Source organism: Melanotaenia boesemani, chromosome 16, assembly GCF_017639745.1.
Source record: "Melanotaenia boesemani isolate fMelBoe1 chromosome 16, fMelBoe1.pri, whole genome shotgun sequence".
NCBI lineage: Eukaryota > Metazoa > Chordata > Actinopteri > Atheriniformes > Melanotaeniidae > Melanotaenia > Melanotaenia boesemani.
Genome location: NC_055697.1, coordinates 8,439,866 through 8,460,772, shown reverse-complemented (window position 1 = coordinate 8,460,772; position 20,907 = coordinate 8,439,866). Strand labels below are relative to the sequence as shown.

Below are 20,907 nucleotides of genomic sequence, written 5' to 3'. Positions count from 1 at the left end.
TGTGCCAATTAACAGGTCTTATTCTAGTTTTTTAAAAATCAAATAATAATATAAAAAAAAGGTGTTCTGGAGATGCCTGTCCATCTACTGGACTTCATGTGGCTTCCTTCCATGGTGGCTCCAAGTCAAAGAGGAACTCATTCCGAGGACTTACTGTAAAATACTATACAACCTGCATAAATATATGTGGATGCACAATAAGATCATGACATTTATGATGCTGGTAACATCAATATTTTGTTTAGAGAACATATTTTTGCTTTTATAAAATACAAAATTGAGTTTATAGGTTGTAGTTGTTCTCAAGCTACTGAGGAATTACTGAGGAATTACTCTGATAAAGTGACTACTTGGGTTTATTGAAAGGTTGCTAGTGGCTTTTAGATTTCAATGATCAATTTAGTAAGTAGATATTTTAAATTTTCAGTGTGTATTATCTACACCATCTTTTTCATTTCAATCTGATTCTTGTTTGTCTGATGCTCTTTGCTTGCAAAATGACTGGATACATGGATTTCTGAGGAGGCAGGCGGTGAAGAGAATTATTATTCTTTAAGAACATTACTTTCAAGTAAGGCTGATTCTATATCCAATGGTCCATTTGTGATTTGGATACAGTTAGCCTTGACAAGCTTGTGCCTCTGTGAGGCACAAGCTTTTAGGACTGATGGATCCACCAAAATGCTCCAAGCTGAAATACTGACTACATCACTGCAGTTCAGCTCATCAAAAGCACATCTGAAATTCTACGAGTTTCTAAAAATTTGGGCCAAAAGTTTGGCCAACTCAGGGGCTATTCACCCCCCAAACGACAGCGTCAGGCAACTGCATCAATGGTGGTGGAGGAGACGCTCGGTCATCAAGAGTGGGAAATTGAATAGGAGGCTGTTTTCCAGGATTATCGATTGTATTGTTGGAAGTTGGTATGGTGTCCAGACTGCTGAAACACAGACTGTTGGGCTACTTCTTTCTACCATTTCCTTTGGATACCATGCCTGTGGCTTCAACCTTCATTAAAACATGCCCTGACATCTGGGGCCTCCACAGCCATGTGGAAAAACTCTTTTTCTACACTGAGGAAAGATTATTTAGAACACAGAAGCAGGATGCTGCACAGGTAAAAAGCAAACCTGATGAAGCTGGCTTTTGAGAAAGACCTAACCAGAAAATTTAAAGAAGAGTGGAAAGATGTTCTCCTTGGGAGATTGAACCTATCAGCCACAAGAAGACTACAGCTCTACTGAACAAAGTGAAAATAAAAAAACAGTTTTGAATAAAAATGGTTTATTCTGGACCATATTTATGTTCTTTATTAGCACATGTCAGCAGATATGGTTTTATTGATCACTGCTGCTACTTGAAATGTCCAAGTTAAAAGTGGAATCATTTTGATTTAAACTTGAAATTCCTACTTAAGTAATATAATTGTACTTTGTACGTTGTTACTTTACACCTCTGGAGTAAAGGTAGGATGCAAGATGGCAGTGCCATCTACCATCTTCTTGTTAAGACTGTGGTTAAAAGATTTTCTTTCCAGGACTCATTGAGTGGGTTTTGTAAACATGCTGTGTCTTTATTTCCAGGGGAAAGGAGTTTGGCCATGATGTAGACTTTATAGTGTCCACACCAGAGGTGGGGAGGGAGGATAGTCTACTCATCAACATCATTGAGATACTGGAAAACCAAGTAAGTTGTCACTTCCAATGACATGCAAAGGTTTGGGCATCCATTGTCAAAGATGGAAATATGTAAGTTTGTAAATCAACTACAAAAGCAGCAGAATAGAACAGTCCACCAGAGCAGCAATTTTCCACCTGTCTGAGCCACAACCTCCAAGATAACATACAATACATTGATGATTTTGAGATTTAAATCAGAATTCAAAGATTAAAGTCAGCATTCTGACACACTGGTGTTTGTCGGTTATATTTTTTTACAGTGATGTGGTGAAATTATCTTGGGACTCCTGGTAAAGGAGCAAAAATAATTAAAACAAAGCCAGTGAAATTCAGTATGTTTTTGAAAAATAACTTTTAAATCCTGGATAAATCTGTTTATCAGTGGAGGGAATTGCAAAGCCACAGTTCTGCAGATAATAAAATAAAACCTTAGAGGGAAACACATTCTTGGCAAAATGTATTAAATTATAGCTTTGGAGAGGCAAATAGGAGCTCAGAGCAACGCTTATAAAATGCTTTACCTGAAAATATTAAAATTTGTTCTGAGTTTCAGCAGACTAAAACTTTGTGGTCCATCTGACCATCTGCCTTTCCATATCCTGAATGTATAATCAGTCAATTTTTAATTAAATCCAACCTACATCATGTTGCAAGGTGGCCCAGAGACCATGCTGCCTGAATTCAATAGCGTGGTGAATAGAGTTGGCCAATTTACCACCATTAACAGCAGTATCCATGGAAACAGCTTTTTTTTTTTTTTTGTAAAACTTCAAGATAAAAGAAAAGAAGTGCTCTGCTGCTGTAGTTGTGTGTAAATGAAAGAAATTAGGAATAGGTGAGTAAATCCAATAAAAGAAAAATAGTACAACTGGTTACATCACATATTTTCAGTGGAGCTTTTAGGGACCACTGATGGCTCTGGACAATCTTCAATGGAAAATAGATCCTCAGATGAAGGTGGGTGGAAGCATGAAGAGGGAGATGGTGAATGCAGAAGAGACAGACAGATCACAGTTGATGAAAGCAGTGTGAAAGCCTGTAAAATGTGAGAAGAGTGAGAATGTGTGAGTGACAGATAAAACACAGACAACAGGTTATGTTTACATACACTTAATGGCTTCATTAATGGCTGGGCATAAATGATGACAATTATTTGATGCTAATATCTCACTAATGTGCCACATAAGTGTCCAATTTGCAAGTAAGTGCATGAAGACATTTACCCAAGAGCACTGAACAGATGTATTAACAGAAAATACAATGACAATCAAACATTTTTACATAATAAGTAAACAGACAAGTCAAAAGTCAAAGGAAATAGGACTTTGGTTTCTTGGAAATCTGCTTGAGGGATGAAACATTTTTCTCCAAAAAGATATTCTTTCATGTAGTGTTTGTTGATGGACTTTGGTTGTATGTCAAATAAGTGTTCATTTAGGTTGAGATCTGGTGACTGCAAAGGTCACAGCACTGTGGCACAATCAAACCATTTGGTCATCCCAAAAATGTGTCTAACCTGGCAGAGTTTTAAGTCCAGTGATTGACAAATTACTCCTGGATTGAGATGACACTAAATTTTTGTCATTGAATTGGAAACCCTAGCTTGACTCCCAGCCTTTGTGGTGCTATACAGTCAAGTTTACTTCAAATGACTCAATTGAAAAGTGTCTAATTGACATTTCTTATAGCCTCTTATGAGAGGTAAGGAAGTTAATAATATAATATAATATAATATAATATAATATAATATAATATAAAAAACAACAACATTCCTAAGACATTTTGCTCCATATTGACATGACAGCATCACACAGTTGCTGCAGGTTTGTCAGCTGCATCCATGATGAGAACCTCCCGTTCCACCACATCCCATAGCTGCTCTACTGGACTGAGATCTGTTGACTGTGGAGGCCGTTGGAGTCCAGTGAACTCATTGTCATGTTCTAGAAAGCAGTTTTAGATGATTTGAGCTTTGTGACATGGTGCATTATCCTGCTGGAAGTAGCATCATAAGATGCTACACTGTGTTCATAAAAAGATGGACATGGTCAGCAACAATACTCAGGTAGGCTGTGGTGGTTAAACCAGGCCACGTTGGTACTAAGGGGACCAAAGTGTGCCAAGAAAATCTCCCCCACACTATTACACGAGCAGCAGCCTGAATTGTTGATACAAGTCAGGATGGATCCATGTTTTCATGTTGTCTCCACAGAATTTTGACCCTACCATCTGAATGTGGAGCAGAAATGAAGACCTGGAAATATTTTTCAGTCTTCTATTGTACATCTTTGCTGAGTGTGTATGAAATGTTTCCTGTTTTTAGCTGACAGGAGGCACCCGGTGTGGTCTTGTGCTGCTGTAGCCCATCTGCTTCAAGGATGAAAGTGTTGTGTGTTTAAAGATGATATTCTGCATGCCTTGGTTGGAACCAGTGTTTTTCTTTTTTGTTTTACTTAGTTATTCCTTTGTATCATATCCAGCCAGTTTGTCCATTGTTCTCTGACCACCGACATGAACAAGACATTTGGTTCAGATAAATGCTGCTCAATGTATAGTTCTCTTCTTCAGACCATTCTCTATAAACCTTAGATATGGATGTGAGTGAAAATCCCAGTAGATCAGCAATCTCTGAAATACTCAGACCAGCCCGTCTGGTACCAACAACCCTGCCATGTTTAAAGTCACTTAAATCTACTTTCTCCCTCATAGTGATGCTCAGTTTGACCTGGACAAAGTTGTCTTGACCATATTTACATGTCTAAATATACTGAGTTGCTTTTGTGTGATTGGCTGAATAACTATTTGTATTAAAAAGCAATGAATGAATGTTTCTAATTTAGTGGGGAGTGAATGTGTGCATTGATTGGACATGCAGAAGCCTACACACAAAAGCATTTTATTGTCAACTCCATGTTATATTGCACACTGCCACATTCAGAGAGCTGAGTTGTCAGCACAGATGAGACCCCGTTAATAGTTAGAAAAACAATTGCAGGCCTGCTGTTTTACATCTGCACAGTTGTGCTTTCAAATGTAGCCCTCTGTATGCATTGTATTTACTTAGACATCTTGCCTGTCACTGCTACTAATCTGCACATTTGACAAGTATGGCAAATTCCAGTTTATATGCAAAACTTAAAAGTGAGATAACTGCCTGACTGGCTCACGTGTCAGCCAATCAAGTTTTCATCTAGATATAAATGGAGAGCTGGTAATTCCAAAAAATAATAAATAAATAAATAAATAAAAATAATAATAATAAAAAAAAACCATAAAATAAATAAATAATTTTTAAATTTTCTGCTGTGTGAGAAAAGCTTTTGAATTGGGGTATAGCTGAGATTAGAGGAAGAGCTTTTTATTTTAGTAGTAGTAAAATTAAATAAGTATCAGCAAACCGTTATAACCTCATACTGATGTTTAATTCATTTGAGAAAAAAATGGATGAAAAAAAGAAAATAGATGTTGTTTTGAATTCCCCTTCCCCAAGATTTGCATGTGTTGTGTTACTAAACAAATTTATTTAGGGATTTTTCTTTAATTTGCCAGTAGATTTTGATGCCTTTAAGCTGACAGCTTTTGTATTTAAAAATGAGGCAAATTTAAGTTTGATGGTGTAATTGGACAGATGTGTCCTCTTAGAAAAGGAGATCAATAAAGTTCAGGATCAGCAACTGATTAGAAAAATTGTATGTGCACATGGACATGCACACACACAGCATCCCCGGATGAAAAAAAATAAAGGATTAAAATTATTGATGACTCAATGGCATAGCAGCAGTCCCTGGGTATTGCTTGGAACAATACTAATTCACTAAATTCATTGCACTGCTTCTTTGAGGCAGAAGTGCTGGCAAGCTCCTTTGGCTTCAAGAGGTGGTTTATAGTGGAAAATAGCTGTTTGGAGTTTCTAGGAATTCCATTTATCAGAATGGAGTAGTACAGAGAACGAGCGGTTTGAGTGATTTTGCATAATGTTTTTTTGTGCTCAGTGAGCAACTTCATGGATGGTCAGGGCAGATGTTTTAAAATACTGCTCAAGAACAGGACCGACCGTTAAAGTAAACAGCTGTAAAGTAAACAGTTCTATTTTTCAAGAGGGCAATGTTTGACCAAAATCCCCCCAAGTGTGCTGTAATAGTATTCAACACAGTCATTAACCTGAAAATGGTGAAATTTATTAAATCTTCAGACAATGTAACTGGGTTGATTTGAGCAACGCTTCTGAACTGAATTTTTATGTTTTGGTTTAGAAAATGGATCAGATATTATGCCCAGTGAAATGCCCTTATGGGCTAACACACCCATATCATAGACCTGCGGATCGTGAATGGGAATGGAGTCTGTAATGATCACGTCCAGTATGTGACCCTTTGTGTGTGTGGGAATGCCAATATGCTTTTGTAGACCAAGACAGTCTAACATTTGCAGGATTTCTACTCCCAAGGGAGAAGAGGGGGAGTCGACATGCATGTTAAAGTCTCCCAGAACAATGACATCTGTAAAGGTTGAACAAAGAGAAATAAGCATATCATACATTTCTGTGATGAAGGCAGGGTGGGGTTTGGGCGGTCTGTAGACAAAAAGTAGTGTTATTAATATTGGGTTCCCACATCTAAGCGCCAAGCACTCGACTGTGGACACTAACGGCATAGTAACAGGAGTACTGACTTCATAACCTTTTTCTTCCTCACTTTGCGCACACCCACCACACAGCCATCATGCCTAGTGCCTACTGTACATGCCGATTGGAGCACTGCTATGATCTGGGGTTGCTGCAGTTGGTCAGGTCTAGGTTCAGCAAAATTATGTACCCAAAGAATGAGGTCAGTTGACACCTGAATATAATTAATGAGCAGATTATCACATCTTCCCTGATGGCATGGCCATATTCCAAGATGACAATGCCAAGGTTCATGGAGCTCAAATTGTGTGGTTCAGGAAACATGAGACATCATTTCCACACATGGATTGGCCACCCCAGAGTCCAGACCTGAACCCCAATGAATCTTTGGGATGTGCTATCAAAGGCTTTGCACACTGGTCGGACTCTACCATCATCAATATAACATGTTGGTAATGCAACATTGGATGGAAATAAATCTTGTGACATTGCTGAAACAATGCTACAGTGAATTTGTGTCGTAATCAAAGCTAAAGACAAAACAAGCAAACAGGGCTTGGGGAGTTCATTTACTACATTTCTTATCATTTACTTTAGCAAGCTATGCAAATAATGCCACTACAGTGACACATGAATAAGTTAGATTGAACTGATTTGACAGAATAGTTTTCTCAGTCAACAGAAAATAAACTAGCATCTCACTGTTTTTTTTTCTTTTCAAGGGATGGAAAGCATGAACAGACTTTTCAGTATTTACATAACAGATGGACCGCTCAATCTGTTTAAATCTTAGCGACACAGTCCATGCAACTGAAAACATTCACTTCTCACTTACTCTTAGTCACCAGAGGTGTGCCTCTGTCCTGTCCTGGGGTCACTGTAAAATTTACAAACCATGTAAACATACCAGTCAGAAGATTCTGATACGATTACACTCATTCTGGTCAATAAGTATAATCACTCATAGTTTACATTGGAAATAATTGTTTCTTCTTCTGCTGCTGTTTCTGGAAAGTCAGACAGCAGTACAATTCTGCACATGTCAAAAAGATTTATTCCATTCTGACATGTGATGCATGTAAATTCATGTTATAATTAGAATAACCTTATTAGGGTCCATGTAAACAGCACATGTCTGATCGGAATTGTAACATAATTGAAGAAATTTTGTACATGTAAACAGGGCTATTGACTGCCTGCAACCCTCCATCACACCTCACACCGCTGCTCTCAGCTTGACTACTGCAACTCTCTTCTGTTTGGTGTCCCACAGAAAATCCTCCATAAACTTCAGCTGACACAGAATTCATCAGCTTGCATCATCACTAGGAACCCATTTACCCATCACCCCACACCTCAACTGCAACATCTCCCCTGGCTCTTTACCACACTCACTTCAAAATATTACTGCTCACCTCCAAGTCTATCCACAACCTACTGATTTTCTCCACATCCATACCTGTTCACACCTTTAGATTGTCTTCATCCATGGTCTCACTGTCCCTACTGCTTGCTTCTCTACTATGATGTAAACATTCTTTTACTGGCTAATTAAAGCTCAAAGTTACTATTGGTTATATGGCTGTCAGAAATAATGCAATAATGGTGGTAACTAATTTATGTAATTTAATGAGTTTTTTAACTCTTGCGCAGCATCCATCGTTTATGAAGCAGAGACATGAAGGTGACTAAAGGTGAGCTGACTCACTCTATGGTTGGACTTGAAGGACTCTCACCCATTTGGGATGAGGATGTTTTAGCACCCACACCTTTTCTGATGAACGGGTTCAACACCAGCACTTTTCCTCATTTCTTAAAAACACTTCACGTAGTTTTGAACAAATGTTAGAAAAATTCTCAATGAACATCAGACACTCAGATCGATGAGAAGCACAGCTGGTTTTTACTTGCAAGGAGTTCACAACACAGCCAGAAGACAAGTTGAACACAGGCCAGCTGACAATGTTGAAAAACTGGCTTCCAACTCGGGACACTTCTTTATATACCCCATCATCCCCCCTGGGAAACTGTTGTCTCATCCGCTGGTGCAGAACTTCAGAGTCAGGTTTCACATTGACCTACCACAGTAGGAGGGTAATAAGGTCCTTTGATGTGTTTTACAATTGTATTCAGATTGTACCCAGAGGTTGACCTTAAAATAACAGTGTTCTGTGAAAACAGTTCTGGTCACAGTCATAAAATGACAGTTGTGTCCCTCACAGATTGTCACAATATCAATCTACAAGATTTTCCATGAACCAACATCATTCCGGTCGTCTCTGTGTCTGTACAGCACAGCGTGGAAGCCTCCTCCTCGCCCCCTCCCTCTTCTGTTGTGAATCATGGCAACTGTTGGTCATCAGCTGATCTTCTTTTCTGTTGCTAGCATCGTCTAGCTCATTGTGTTTGTTTATCAGTCAGCTGAGAAGTAGGCAACTAGCAGTTCATGATTCACACTGGCACATTTTTACCTAAAAGTATTGTTTTTGGACATGCTAGCTAAAGTACTAAGCTACATTTATCAGTCTCATGTCATTCAGATTCATGTCACTGTCATGTGAAGCTGAAGAATGAAACATGCTGATAACAGCAGCCTATTTCAGTTAGATTTGTTTGCCTTTATTTCATATAATTTGTTTTAGTGTTAATGAGGTTTGCTAGTGAAATAGCTGTAAAATCTGCTAGTCATAGGACAGCAATGCACACATCTATGAAGATAGATCAGGTTCAGATATCTAGTGAGTCCACAGACTGTATATAAAAGATGGACGGAGCCTCCATGACGTTACCCGTAGGTTTCTGAAGAGCTGAATTGAAGCTCATTGGGTGGTTCCCACCATCGCCTTCTTGGCAGTGTCACGTGTGTCATCAGTCCCGGAAAATCTGAAAATGGGCAAAGAGATGGAGCTGAGAGGGGGACTGTGAAGGTGGGGGTTGATGACAGACACCCATCAAACTCTGAGCTGCCTGTTGCTAAGAGCTAACCGAGCTAACTTGGAGCTAATTGTAGCTAACCAGCTAACGGAGGTAGGCAGGCTAAAGCTAAGGCATGTTGTTAGCCGGTTAAAAAACGCGTTTGTGCTACATTCTCCCTTCTTGCTGCGGATATTGGATACCTGTCAATCAAAAGGTCACGCCCCTAATTATGCTAAATTTCAAGATTAAATAACATCCAAACGGATGAGTTAGAAAAAAAATTCACCCCCCCCTCACACTTGTCATGAAGGTAAACTTGACCTATTAATCCTAAAATGGATTTTTTGTACCAGGCTTTAAACATGTTTATTTCTGCTGTAAAGTTGGTCTTTTTAACATGGGAGTCTATGGGGATTGACTCTGTTTCGGTACAAGCCCCTAGCGGGTGAACTGTAATTTGTTGCATAGGCTTCACATTTTACCGGCCGAGGTTCCGCTTGAGTGAGAGTGAAACAGCAAAAGGAAGCAAGGGGACATCTTTACTAACTCATTGGTGCTGTGCAGACATTGGGGGACACAGGGCTGATCATTTGTGGGCCATGAATGTGGTGAGAGAAATTATGAACAGGTTCTAAAAGTCAGAGCAGGACCCTTCACAATCAAAGTAGTCGACTCGTGGTAAAAAGGATTTATACGTCAGCTATGCAAGAAAGCTATCAAGAAATGTTTTGACCCGCCCTTTCAGGCAGGCGCACTGACCAGGAAAAGGTTGGTACAACTGAGATATATATATTTTTTAAAGTCTTAATTTCATGTATTATTGAGTTTGTGGAGTTTGCATGTTCTCCCAGTGTATGCATGGATTCTGTTGTCTCCCTTATCTGCCATGAAGAGCTGCATGACAATAGCCGCACATGAACCTTCAAGCCCATAGGGCTTTAACCACCTGAGCAAAACTAATCAATGTATATTTTTCTTTATTTTAGAAAGTTCTGTTGGAAAGTTGGAAAGTTTTATTTTCGATAAACTGAAACACTGTCTGTTAAAATACAAAGGGAAGATTTCTCACTGTCAAAGCTGCATTGATGACACACCATCCATTATGTTTGCGTTCAGAAAAGCTTTATCAGGGAAAAGTTCTTGTTAATATGCAGACAGATACAGGCCGCTCAAATAGCCAAAAGTATATAACCAGAAGGCCATTAAAAATACATTAGAGGCAGCATTCCTTGCATAAAAAATGTACAAGTCATGACATTCTGTGGGGGGTGGAGGATAGGACATGGAAGGACTTTGTGAATGTTTGGAGAGAAGCGATAAGTGCTTTATGAAGAGCACAATCATACTGTGTAGTCACTGACTGCTTTTGTCATCAATGGGTTTTAAAAATAAATTCTGTCATCCACACATCCCCATCCCTGCTCCCCATCAGAAGTCCATCCTGATGATAATTACCTCCTACTTACTGTGTGTTGTTATGGGAGCTCCCACCATTAGCATTAACATTTGCCAAAGGTAGACAGGACAAGAGTGAAGGTGTGGACAGAGAGGCAGAATGGATGTGAGACAGTGAATTAGAAGGATAGCACAGGTGATAAAAAGGCTTTAGGAGTCTAAGAAGGGACATAATGATATGACTGGAAGCTTTCTTCTCAACAGGTCCGGGTAGGGGGGAGCACAAGAGATATGAGGACACAAGAGACGGTGATTAAATGGAGGTAGCAAAGGTTGACTTTAAGTCGTGTAACCTTGTCATCTGCAATCAAGTCCCTCTGGGCCAGAATGTCTTCATTGAGGCCTAAAATTATAGGCAGCCCATGGACACACAAACCCCCCCACCCCACCTGTTCCCAATCCATCCAGCACTCCTCTCCAGCCTGCAGGGAGTTAAAAATACATCTATCTAGAAATGTCCTTGTAAAAAGGGGTTCATCATTTTTTCCCCATCCTCTATCTACTGCTGATATTCAGAAAGCATAACTTGGGGGCAGAGGCAAGGTCAGCCACCAGCTTCAGAGGGAGACAGATGAGATTCAACTTGGCCCTGCTAATAGCAGTAGAGCAATTCAGAAGGCCATCTATCATCTCTGTCTCTAAATACTGTATAAGCACTACTTTTTGAAGGCTGAGCTCCACACATTTCACTGTCATTAGTGCTATTCAGCTTAGGCTTCATTGTTTCTCATTTTGCCTGAGTTAACAGGTAATGGAGACAGGATTTTTTCTTTTCTTTAAAAAAAAAAGCTGGCCAAACAGCTGAAGTTATTTCACAGTCAAACAAAGTTTGTCACTTTGAAACAAAAATAAAATCAGTGATGGCTACTTTGAATGCTGCTGAGGAGATGTTTATACAGAGGGACACACAAAATGCTCAACTTTCATTTCTGTAATCAGGCTCTTTCATTCTGGCACAGCTACGTGTCAAGGTTGTAGCACAGTTCAAACGGTCCAGGCTAACACGGACTAATCTGCAACTTGAAGGCAGGTTTTGAAGTCTCTCTTTGTGTGTGTGTGTGTGTGTGTGTGTGTGTCAGAGAGAATTGAAGATAAGATCTAAGTGCCCCATGGTCCCTGACAACACCATGCTTCGTCTTCTGGATGCAGGAGGCCACCACAACCTCTAATCACACTCTCAAAGAAAGTCCCAGAGAAAATAATCAAATTGACACAAATACAGCTCAACCTTTTAGATGATCATTTCAAGAGTCATTTTCATGCCAATCTTGTTTTTTTTAGTGCTTAGAGGTAAAGGTTTGGGGAAAAGATTATCTTCCCGCTGTCCTCCTCTGTAATTCCTTCTGTAAACAGTTCTGGTGGAATGTGCTTACTCTCAGATGCTTGCTGACATTACCTGCTGCGTAAGAGATGATTAGAGGCCGCTGTTGGTTTAAACAGCCCCAGGAAATGCTGAGATGGGATCATCATGACATCTTGCCTTAATTGAGAAAAAAACATGCTACAGTATTGCTCTGCATTTATGTAGGTTGGGAGGCTAGACCTCAATGAAAAAAGGGGATCTTCATTTAGTTTCTTAATGGTCTCTGCAAGTGCTACCAGCAATTGGGAAACCATCAGTTATTGTCTGCTAGCTTAGCTGCTAAGCCAGGGGTGTCAAATTAATTTTAGTCCAGGGGGATCAGGGGCTCTGATCCTAAATGTCTTTTCATGATAGATAGGCAGATGGACGGACACTTTTGTCCATTTCCTGCATCATTTATGTGCGTAATTTGGTAGATTGTTGGGGTCCTTGCGGATCCGTTGCTTGACTCAGCAAATAGGGCAATACCATGAAAGGAACAAACCAGAGAAGAAGAGAAGAAACATGAAGAAGAAGACATCAAAAACAACAACTGTAGAGATGGCAGGAGCTTGTGAAGAAAGGCCATGTGAGTGTGCATGTCAGGGATGTTGGGCGGTTGCAAACAAATTTACAGCGACGCATTACCGCCACCAACCAGTGTCTGAAACTGACATCAGAACCCAGAAGTGAATTCTGAACTCAGCACTGCCCACTAGTAGATGAACTGACTTAACAACCATGGCAAAAAAATGCATGGAAGCATGAGAGAGCTGATGTATGACAACCTGAAATTTCTAGAGAAAAATAGGTAAAGGTTTAACATATTGTCTCAGTTGCACTTGTACATATTTATTTATTTTTTATAATGTATATTTGATATATTATGTATTTATATATAATGTAATAATTAAATAAATATATACATTTAATTAACTGGCTATATATATATATATATATACAGTATATATATATATATATATATATTGATTTGTATTTGTAATATTTATTTGACTATATATTTTATTTTACACATTTACACATTTACACATTTACTCATTAATGCGTTTTACAACTAACAAATCACACTGCATTCACAAAATCACATTTAAGATTTAATCACAGGGATCTGGAATTGAAAAAATACTGTATTTCACATTATGATTAGAGCAACTTACCAAGAATTAAAAGTGAATTTATAAATGTACATACTTGAATGTTTCCACATCTGTATAGTACTTCTGACTACCTAAACTGACTCATCTCATAATACTGTAAGATCTGACGCTGAACAGGTAGACACAGTCGCAGGTTGTTGTTTCTAGAAGGTTTAATTATACAAACTGAAGCGAGAATTAGAAAGATTTAAAAGATAAACAAGTTCTCCTCCTGCTTTGAAAATGTTTTATATTTAAACACAAAACAAAATCTAACATCACAAGAACAAATGAGGAATTAGAAATACTGTCATTAAAAATTGGCCATTATTTGTCTATTATGTCATTTATATATTTACCACATTTATCCCATCGGTCAGATTGGACACTCTGGTGGGCAGGATTTGGCCCACTGGGCCATACATTGACACCCCTGCTGTAGGGTAACTTGCCAAAATTTTGTGGCTTCCAGTGTAGCCAGTAGATATATCTCTGCATATGAATATTCAGCGATTGGTTTGCCAACATTTCTGCCACTTGGTAATATTTCCCTCTGATCAGTATGACTGAAGGTTGAATCCACTTGTGAGAAGACCTGAAATGGTAACTGGGATTGCAAAGTGACCTACAGATACATTTCTGGCCTCATGTATCAGATGAAACGCAGACCTTCTCCCACAACTTGTCTCTTTTAATGGCTCAGGGAGATTTTAAATGTTAGATTTATTTGTATTTAAGTGCTTTTACACAGTCATTTTGGACTCATCTAAGTGGGTGCTGTCACCGCCTTTAGCCACGTTATTACCAGACTTTAAGAATCACTATCCTTGCCTATTATGGGAAGGTGAATGGTTATCTGTGATTGCAGAGGGAGAGCAAACCAGGGGTGCAGACAAGGGTAACACGGAGAATGTTTGCCTGCACTTGCACAAGAAAGGAGTCCATTATTGAAGATAATTAAAGAAGGAACAAGCAAGGAGAGGTTTGGTGATTTCTTTGAGCTCAACTTCCCACGTGCCACTCAAGTTTTCTTAACCGCCAGCAGCTTGGATTTCACAAAGCCCTTTCAGAAACATCCTCATCTGATGACCTTTGCTTAGGCAAGCACTGTTCAGTTGAGACAGTTCACGCTATGCTGACAATGTGTTTAATGTTTTGTGATTAACCTCACTCATCTGCTGGACAGGCAGAGTGGCTGCTCGCAGGATTCACTCCCCTAATTATTGCTCTTTTAGGAGAGTGAGGCAGATTTATAGCCTGTGAGAGGAGCAGTAGCCCAACAATTACGCAAGGCACAGGAAGAAAATTGACAATTTGTAATCTTAATCGCCTTAACTCTGCAACTTCCAGGGAGAAGCGTAATCAGCTGGGGCAAGGCCCTGAGGTAATCGATTCATGGACTTTCTGTTTTTTGCTTCCCTCTCTCTCTCAGTCTTTGTGCTCATTCACACATATCTGACTTTCTCTTAAAGGCTGAACTTTTTATTCTCTTGTTTTACTGGCATCATTTCACCCTCCTTTTTATGGCTTTGTCTTTAATTTCAGTGACACTCATCTTCTTGCTCGTCAACATACTGAGGTCTTACTTGGCAGAGATACTGTATGTTTTATTTGTAGAGCCGCCTTCTTTTTTAAACATGTTGTCCATATGGGACTCACTGTCCACATGTTTCCTTACGACCATATCAGAAATCTACCTCCTGCTGCTTATATTCACTGTGAAGCATTTCTTTTCCATTTAATTTCCATTTAAACATATTTAATGAGTGATCTTGATTCATTCCAGTCTTTGCTTTATGGAAGCAGCATTACTAGCACAGATTACTTTGAGGGGTTTGAAAACAAAAAGAACAGAATATAAGTTAGATGACTATCGCATACATATAAGTTTATTTATAGCCAGATTGTAAACTTTTATTATATAAAGTAATCATACATTTAACAGATTTCAGTATTTAGCCGCTTATTTTCATAATGTTGCATACTAAGAAAAAAGCTAAAGCCTTATTAAAGTCACACTGACAGGGCTGATTGTAGTCATAAAGATCTGCTTGACCACTGGGACCTCATTTACTCAAAACACAACTTTTTATAATTAGGTTTGCTATATAAATAAAGTATGCAGGACAATAAGAGACAGGAACATTCCTGCCTCTTTCATACAGCTGCTGCAAGTGTAACAACTCAACTTAGCAAACAAGGTGAGGGAATTTGTGTTTGGTGGATTATTTCTCTGCTGTAACTATACTTCTTGTGGCAATCAATCTTATACTTTTGGGAGGTCTCTGTATTCCCCTTTTAAATGGTGTCATATTTGTAAGGAAAATGCTTTTGTCCGATCAGCAGCAGAGATAAATGTGAGTTGTACCCATGAAAAACTTGAAAATCTTCTCCACCAAAGCAAAACTTATTCTGATTCAGAGTCTTGTTTTGAGCTTCTAGTATCCCAGGTGCTGACACTGAGTTTCCTGATTGGTGCTTGATTAGCAGCACCTGTGAACATGGACCCTGCTGCAGCAATCAGTTGGTGTTTGCCCAAATCCATCTGGATAGTGCTAGGGTGTCCAAAGTCGGTACTCAAGGACTGCTGGCATGCAGGTTTTAGATTTTTCTTGCTGCAGCACACCTGAATAAAATTAATTGATCAACTGTTTTGGGCAGCTCTTCATAACAAGGTCTTGAGGAGAGCAATTTTATTTGGAGTAGAAAAATATCTAAAACCTCCAGGACTTCAGCCCTCGAGGACTGGAGCTGGACACACCTGGGATACAGTTCGTGTCATCAGACTACTTAAAGCTAATGTTCTGCAAAACCAAGTTACAGCATGATTTGGACTGAGCCCTTCTACCATATTCAAGTGGTGGTGTCTGGAACCTGGACATGTGGAGGACTATTATCTTTAGCAATAAGTCCAGGTTCTGCTGATGGCAATTGTATTGTAGAGTCAAAGTTTGAAGAAAACATGTAAAAATGCTGCGTTGATTGTTGCATTGGACAACGGCTTTTTGTGGAAGCAGTATCACGCCTCTCCCTCACTAGATAAACAAAGCTTGTTATCTTTGGAGGCAATCTCAGTGCAGAGGGATATTGAGAGAAGATTCTGCAACAGTGGCAATCCTAAATCTCCACAGTCTGGGACCAGAATATATCCTCCAATATGATATCACTCATCCCCACAGAGCATCAGCCTGCAGCCATAACATCACCTCTACTGAACTCATGGAATTTGGGTATGCTGTTCATGCCAGAGTGACCAACACAACTACTGACTTGCAATAAAAACTGGTTGAAGAATGGGATGCCATCCCACAGCAGTGTGGGACCAAGCTGGTGACCAGCATGAGAATGAGGCACCAGGTTGTTGTGGCTGCATGTGGTTAATTGCCAATATGTCCAGGCCAACTATCTTGGGCTTTCTAAGCTAGAAGTCTCAAGATAATAAGAAACCACCTCACTGCCTGTTAGATTTAAACAGTAAATCAGATAATGACCAAAATTTACTCTGTATTTCACTCCTTTATATATTTACTTTTTTTTTTCAATCACAAATACAAATACCTTGCAGGGCTCAAAGGAGTTACAGTTTCAACCTGATTTTAGCAGGTTTTTCAAAAGCAATGTTGAGTAAATTCTCAGCATGAGCCAAAATTTTGCATTCAGCATTACCAGGGAAACCTCAGTTGCCTCTTGGAGCAAGCAAACAATGTTACAGACTAAATATAAACAAACATAACCTAACCTAAGCAAACATTCATCAAGCTCATAGGTATAATGTGTAAGAATTACTGGCATTAAGTGGTAAAAACAGGCCTACAAATGACTACAAATACCAAAAGGTGCTGTTCCATTACCCCTAGAGTTGCGCAAACCTAAGTATCGCAATAAAAAATGGTAATGGAAACACCTACATTTTGAAAAAAAACTTGCTAAAAAGTTTTTATGCTATCATGAATTGGTTTTTATTTATAATGCAAAAGTGTAATGGAAGTACTTTTTTTGTATTTATTCGTCCCCGGATGTGACGTAGAGGGTCACATGACCAGTTCATTTCAAGTAAAGATGGAGAGAGTGTGAGTAGACGCAGCAGAAGACAGAAATGTTTTTACTTATAATTAAAGAAAAATTTATAACTGCTTTCCATGATAGCAAACAACAGCGAAATGCAGTTTTACAAAGAATTAAAAAATCTCCTTCTTCCTCAAAGTTGAGTCTCACGGGACGAGATTTTATGAGAATAATGACAAATGGGCAAAACACCATTCTGTAGAAACACCTTCAAATTACAAATTTTAAATATTGCTTTTATTTAGCAAAAAACTGTAATGAAAATGCAGCTAAACACAGTTGTGAATGGACGATGGCTGTTAGTAGTCCAAAATTTTCCAAACATGTTTTCACCTGCGAGTGGATCCAGTGGCCTCAGATACAGCCATGACTGCATTACAGGTTCATACTTCAAAATTGTGTACTTGTGTACTGTTTTCTTCTCTGTGCCTTTTTACGGAGATATTTATCACAAATGTTGCCCTAGCACAGGAGTGTCAAACTCCAATTTTCAAGGGCCGCTGTCCCACAGGTTTTAGATGTTTCCCTGCTTTAACATATCCTGATTGAAATGAACGGCTCATTGCCCAGAACCCCACAAGCTGTTGGATCCTTTTGATTTGAATTATGTATGTTGGAGCAGGGAAACATTAAAACCTGCAGGATACTGGCCCTTAATGACCCGAGTTTCTTGCTCTAGCAACTATTTTCAAAGCTGGTACTGCAGTTTTAGCACTCAGAGGGTTCTCACCTCACACAGACAGTTGTTTGTCCATTTAGAGACACGTAGTAAAAATGGTGGCACAAATATTGCGTCTGCCATGTATGTGGACCCATGGCAGGTAGATGTAAATGGCTCATTATATGAGAATTAAAACATAAGTTATGTTTGTAAAGTGATTAAAAAATATGAACTCAGTTTTTAATGATATATTTAAATTTTCTGTTATTGACTTTTGATGTTGTTACACGTGGCACCTTCCAGCTTTTTAACAATCGGCAACTGACAAGGGATGGTCGGTCTTGGTCAACAGTCCCACCATGTTTGTCCCAGGCATTACATATACATGTTATCATTAAAACCTTTTGTGTTTGGTCCAATTTACAGAACTCAGAAAATGACAGAAGTTGACATGCTTAATAATGGGGGTAACATAAGTATCGGCTTTGTAAGAAGTATCTTTTGGCCACCCAGTAGTATTTTGCCTAAAACCATAAGTGCATGGTGGCATTGTTGAGCTTTTTGAACTGAGGGTTCCCAGACGTTTCAAAAAGTCTGAAGATCAAATTTATATTGATTTATCCTCTGGAAGAGAATTTGTATCAAATTTCATATTTATTCGATAGTTGTTAAAGTTTCCCCCTGCTCTGAACTACTACCAGTTCATTCTGTTACTCATTTATTGGAAGCTGTATAGTCATCAAGAGGGTGCAGAGTCTTCATCTGTATGCTTCCCACAAGAAAAAGTACAAATTAACCTGAAATCAGAGCATCCACCAGTCTGACATCATCCCCAGAAAACTACACTCATTTCTCAGCTCGCTACTTTAAGATGGCAAATATCCAGGCTTATTTGAAGAAACATAACCTTGACTCAACCATTTTCAATACCTCCAGGCTTGTGTCTAAGCTGCCTTTTATCTCTGAGATTAAGCAGAGTCTGGCTCTAAAGCAAGTCGCTGTGCTTGCGGAAAGTAATACCATTTTCTAAGAGAGAAGTCAGGCTTCTGACAGAACTGCTTCACTGCCTGTGTTGAAATTTTAATAAACTTGTGAAGATTTCGGAGGCAGGGTGGCGCTTTGTGATAGGGCTGCTGCATTTAAGTGCAGCATTTGTTCCTGAATGATCTTGACGTTGCACAGGTTTGCAAATATGAGTTTGGTTTTATGGGGAAATTGTTCTCATCATGGTCAGAGTAGCAGGAAAGATGTGAATAATCTTTGCTACAGAGACTTTGCACACAATTATGTTAAATCTTTTTAAGAGAAATGAACTACTTTGCAAGTTGATGTTGAGTTTTGATTGCTTGTATAAAGTGAATCAGTTGATCCAATAATAAACACTATAAATATAGTTGTGCATTCTGATCCAAGTTAAATTTGAATAGTATTATAGGAAATAAAACGTTTTATGGTATACACACGATTATATTAACATATGGTCAAATCTACATTTTTTTAAAACCTTTCATCTAGGATTGGGCTAATGTGAATTAAATGATTGATTGGATTTCATTGGATTAAATTGGATTAGATTGTACCTTTTGAAGAGCCTTGAAATGACTCTTCCAATAAATAATAATGAATAAATTTGGGTGTATTTCCTATTATTGTAGCTTTTATGGCACATGCTACTTTTACTCCATTCTATGGTTGAGATTTGGTGACAAAATGAACCATAATTGTCCATTAAACCTTTTAGGTTTAGTTGACATCTTCCCTCCAGATGACAGTGCTTTTAATTGCACTTCAGAATTTTTGATCTGCTCTGAGTTTGCTCCTCTCATTTTGGATGCTCACAAGTCTGGACCAAAGATGAAAGGTGACCAGGCTTTCCATCTCAGGGGCCCTGGGTTGCTCATTTGAAAAGGAGAGACTGGCTGTCCTTTAAGTTACTTGCCAAAAGCCATGTAAAATATGTGAATAATTTTAATTGCAGGCCTCATCCTAAATGTCAAGTCTCAAAATATTAGTATCAGTGGGTACATAATATTTGCTGGACTGCTGTGTTTTGGACAAACAAGAGTTGCTGATTTGCTGTATTGCATTTTTAAGCCCTTGTTTTTGTTCTCTTCATCAGGGCATTCTTCTCTTCTGCGAACACCAGACCTCCACCTTTGATATGTCAAAGCTTCCCAGCCACAGGTTTGAGGCCATGGACCACTATGCAAAATGCTTCCTGATTGTGCGGTTGAAGGGCAGCCTAGTGGAGGGAGGTCTTCAAATGGGTGAGGAGGACAAACGGGACTGGAGAGCTGTACGCGTGGACTTGGTGTCACCACCTATGGATCGTTACGCTTTTACTCTTCTTGGCTGGACTGGCTCCAGGGTATGAAGAATCATACTGACTGATAAGTAAAACAAAGAGAGTTTGTACATGCAGCCACTGAATTTCATTCCTTCGTTAGTTGAACATCATTTCTTGCTTGTGCCCTTAACCATAAAATAAAATTTACTTTAAATTATATTAAAGCAGTATCTGAAATATCATCTGTTTAGATGGTTAATATTTTTTCTTTTTTATCTGATGTTCAGTTGAAATTAACTTAAATTATCTGTAAGGCTGTCTTTACTAAGATCACCTTGCTAATGACATAAAAGGGATACCTGTCCTCATGAAGACTAAGCATTAAAGCCTCACAAATTTCCTCAAATCCATAAAACAGACGAGCAAAGCAGATCATTGATTTCAGACTATTGATTCCCTCTTCCACAGCAGTTTGAAAGAGACTTAAGGAGGTTTGCTCGATCGGAGCGGCGGATGCTGCTGGACAACCATGCCTTGTATGACAAAACCAAGGTACTGCCTTCCTTTATGTTCCCAAACAACAATTCATTGTTTGACTCTCAGTCAGCTGATGTTATAATTTGCAAAACAAGAACAAGAACTCATGGAAAAATATTCCTCAAGACTATTAGGACAAGTGTACTGGATTTTTATAACATTTATACTCAATAAATCTTTAAAT

The 20,907-nt window shown here is 38.8% G+C and overlaps 1 protein-coding gene across 1 annotated transcript in view; it reads left to right on the top strand.

Annotated features, from left to right (window-relative positions):
• The window catches only part of dntt (deoxynucleotidyltransferase, terminal), a 125,887-nt gene that overhangs the window by 51,926 nt on the left and 53,054 nt on the right, over positions 1–20,907 (top strand). The window contains exons 8-10 of the mRNA XM_042009579.1: positions 1,584–1,686; positions 20,019–20,267; positions 20,655–20,738. Of these exons, the coding sequence (XP_041865513.1) occupies positions 1,584–1,686; positions 20,019–20,267; positions 20,655–20,738 (436 nt within the window). The remainder of the gene's footprint in view (positions 1–1,583; positions 1,687–20,018; positions 20,268–20,654; positions 20,739–20,907) is intronic.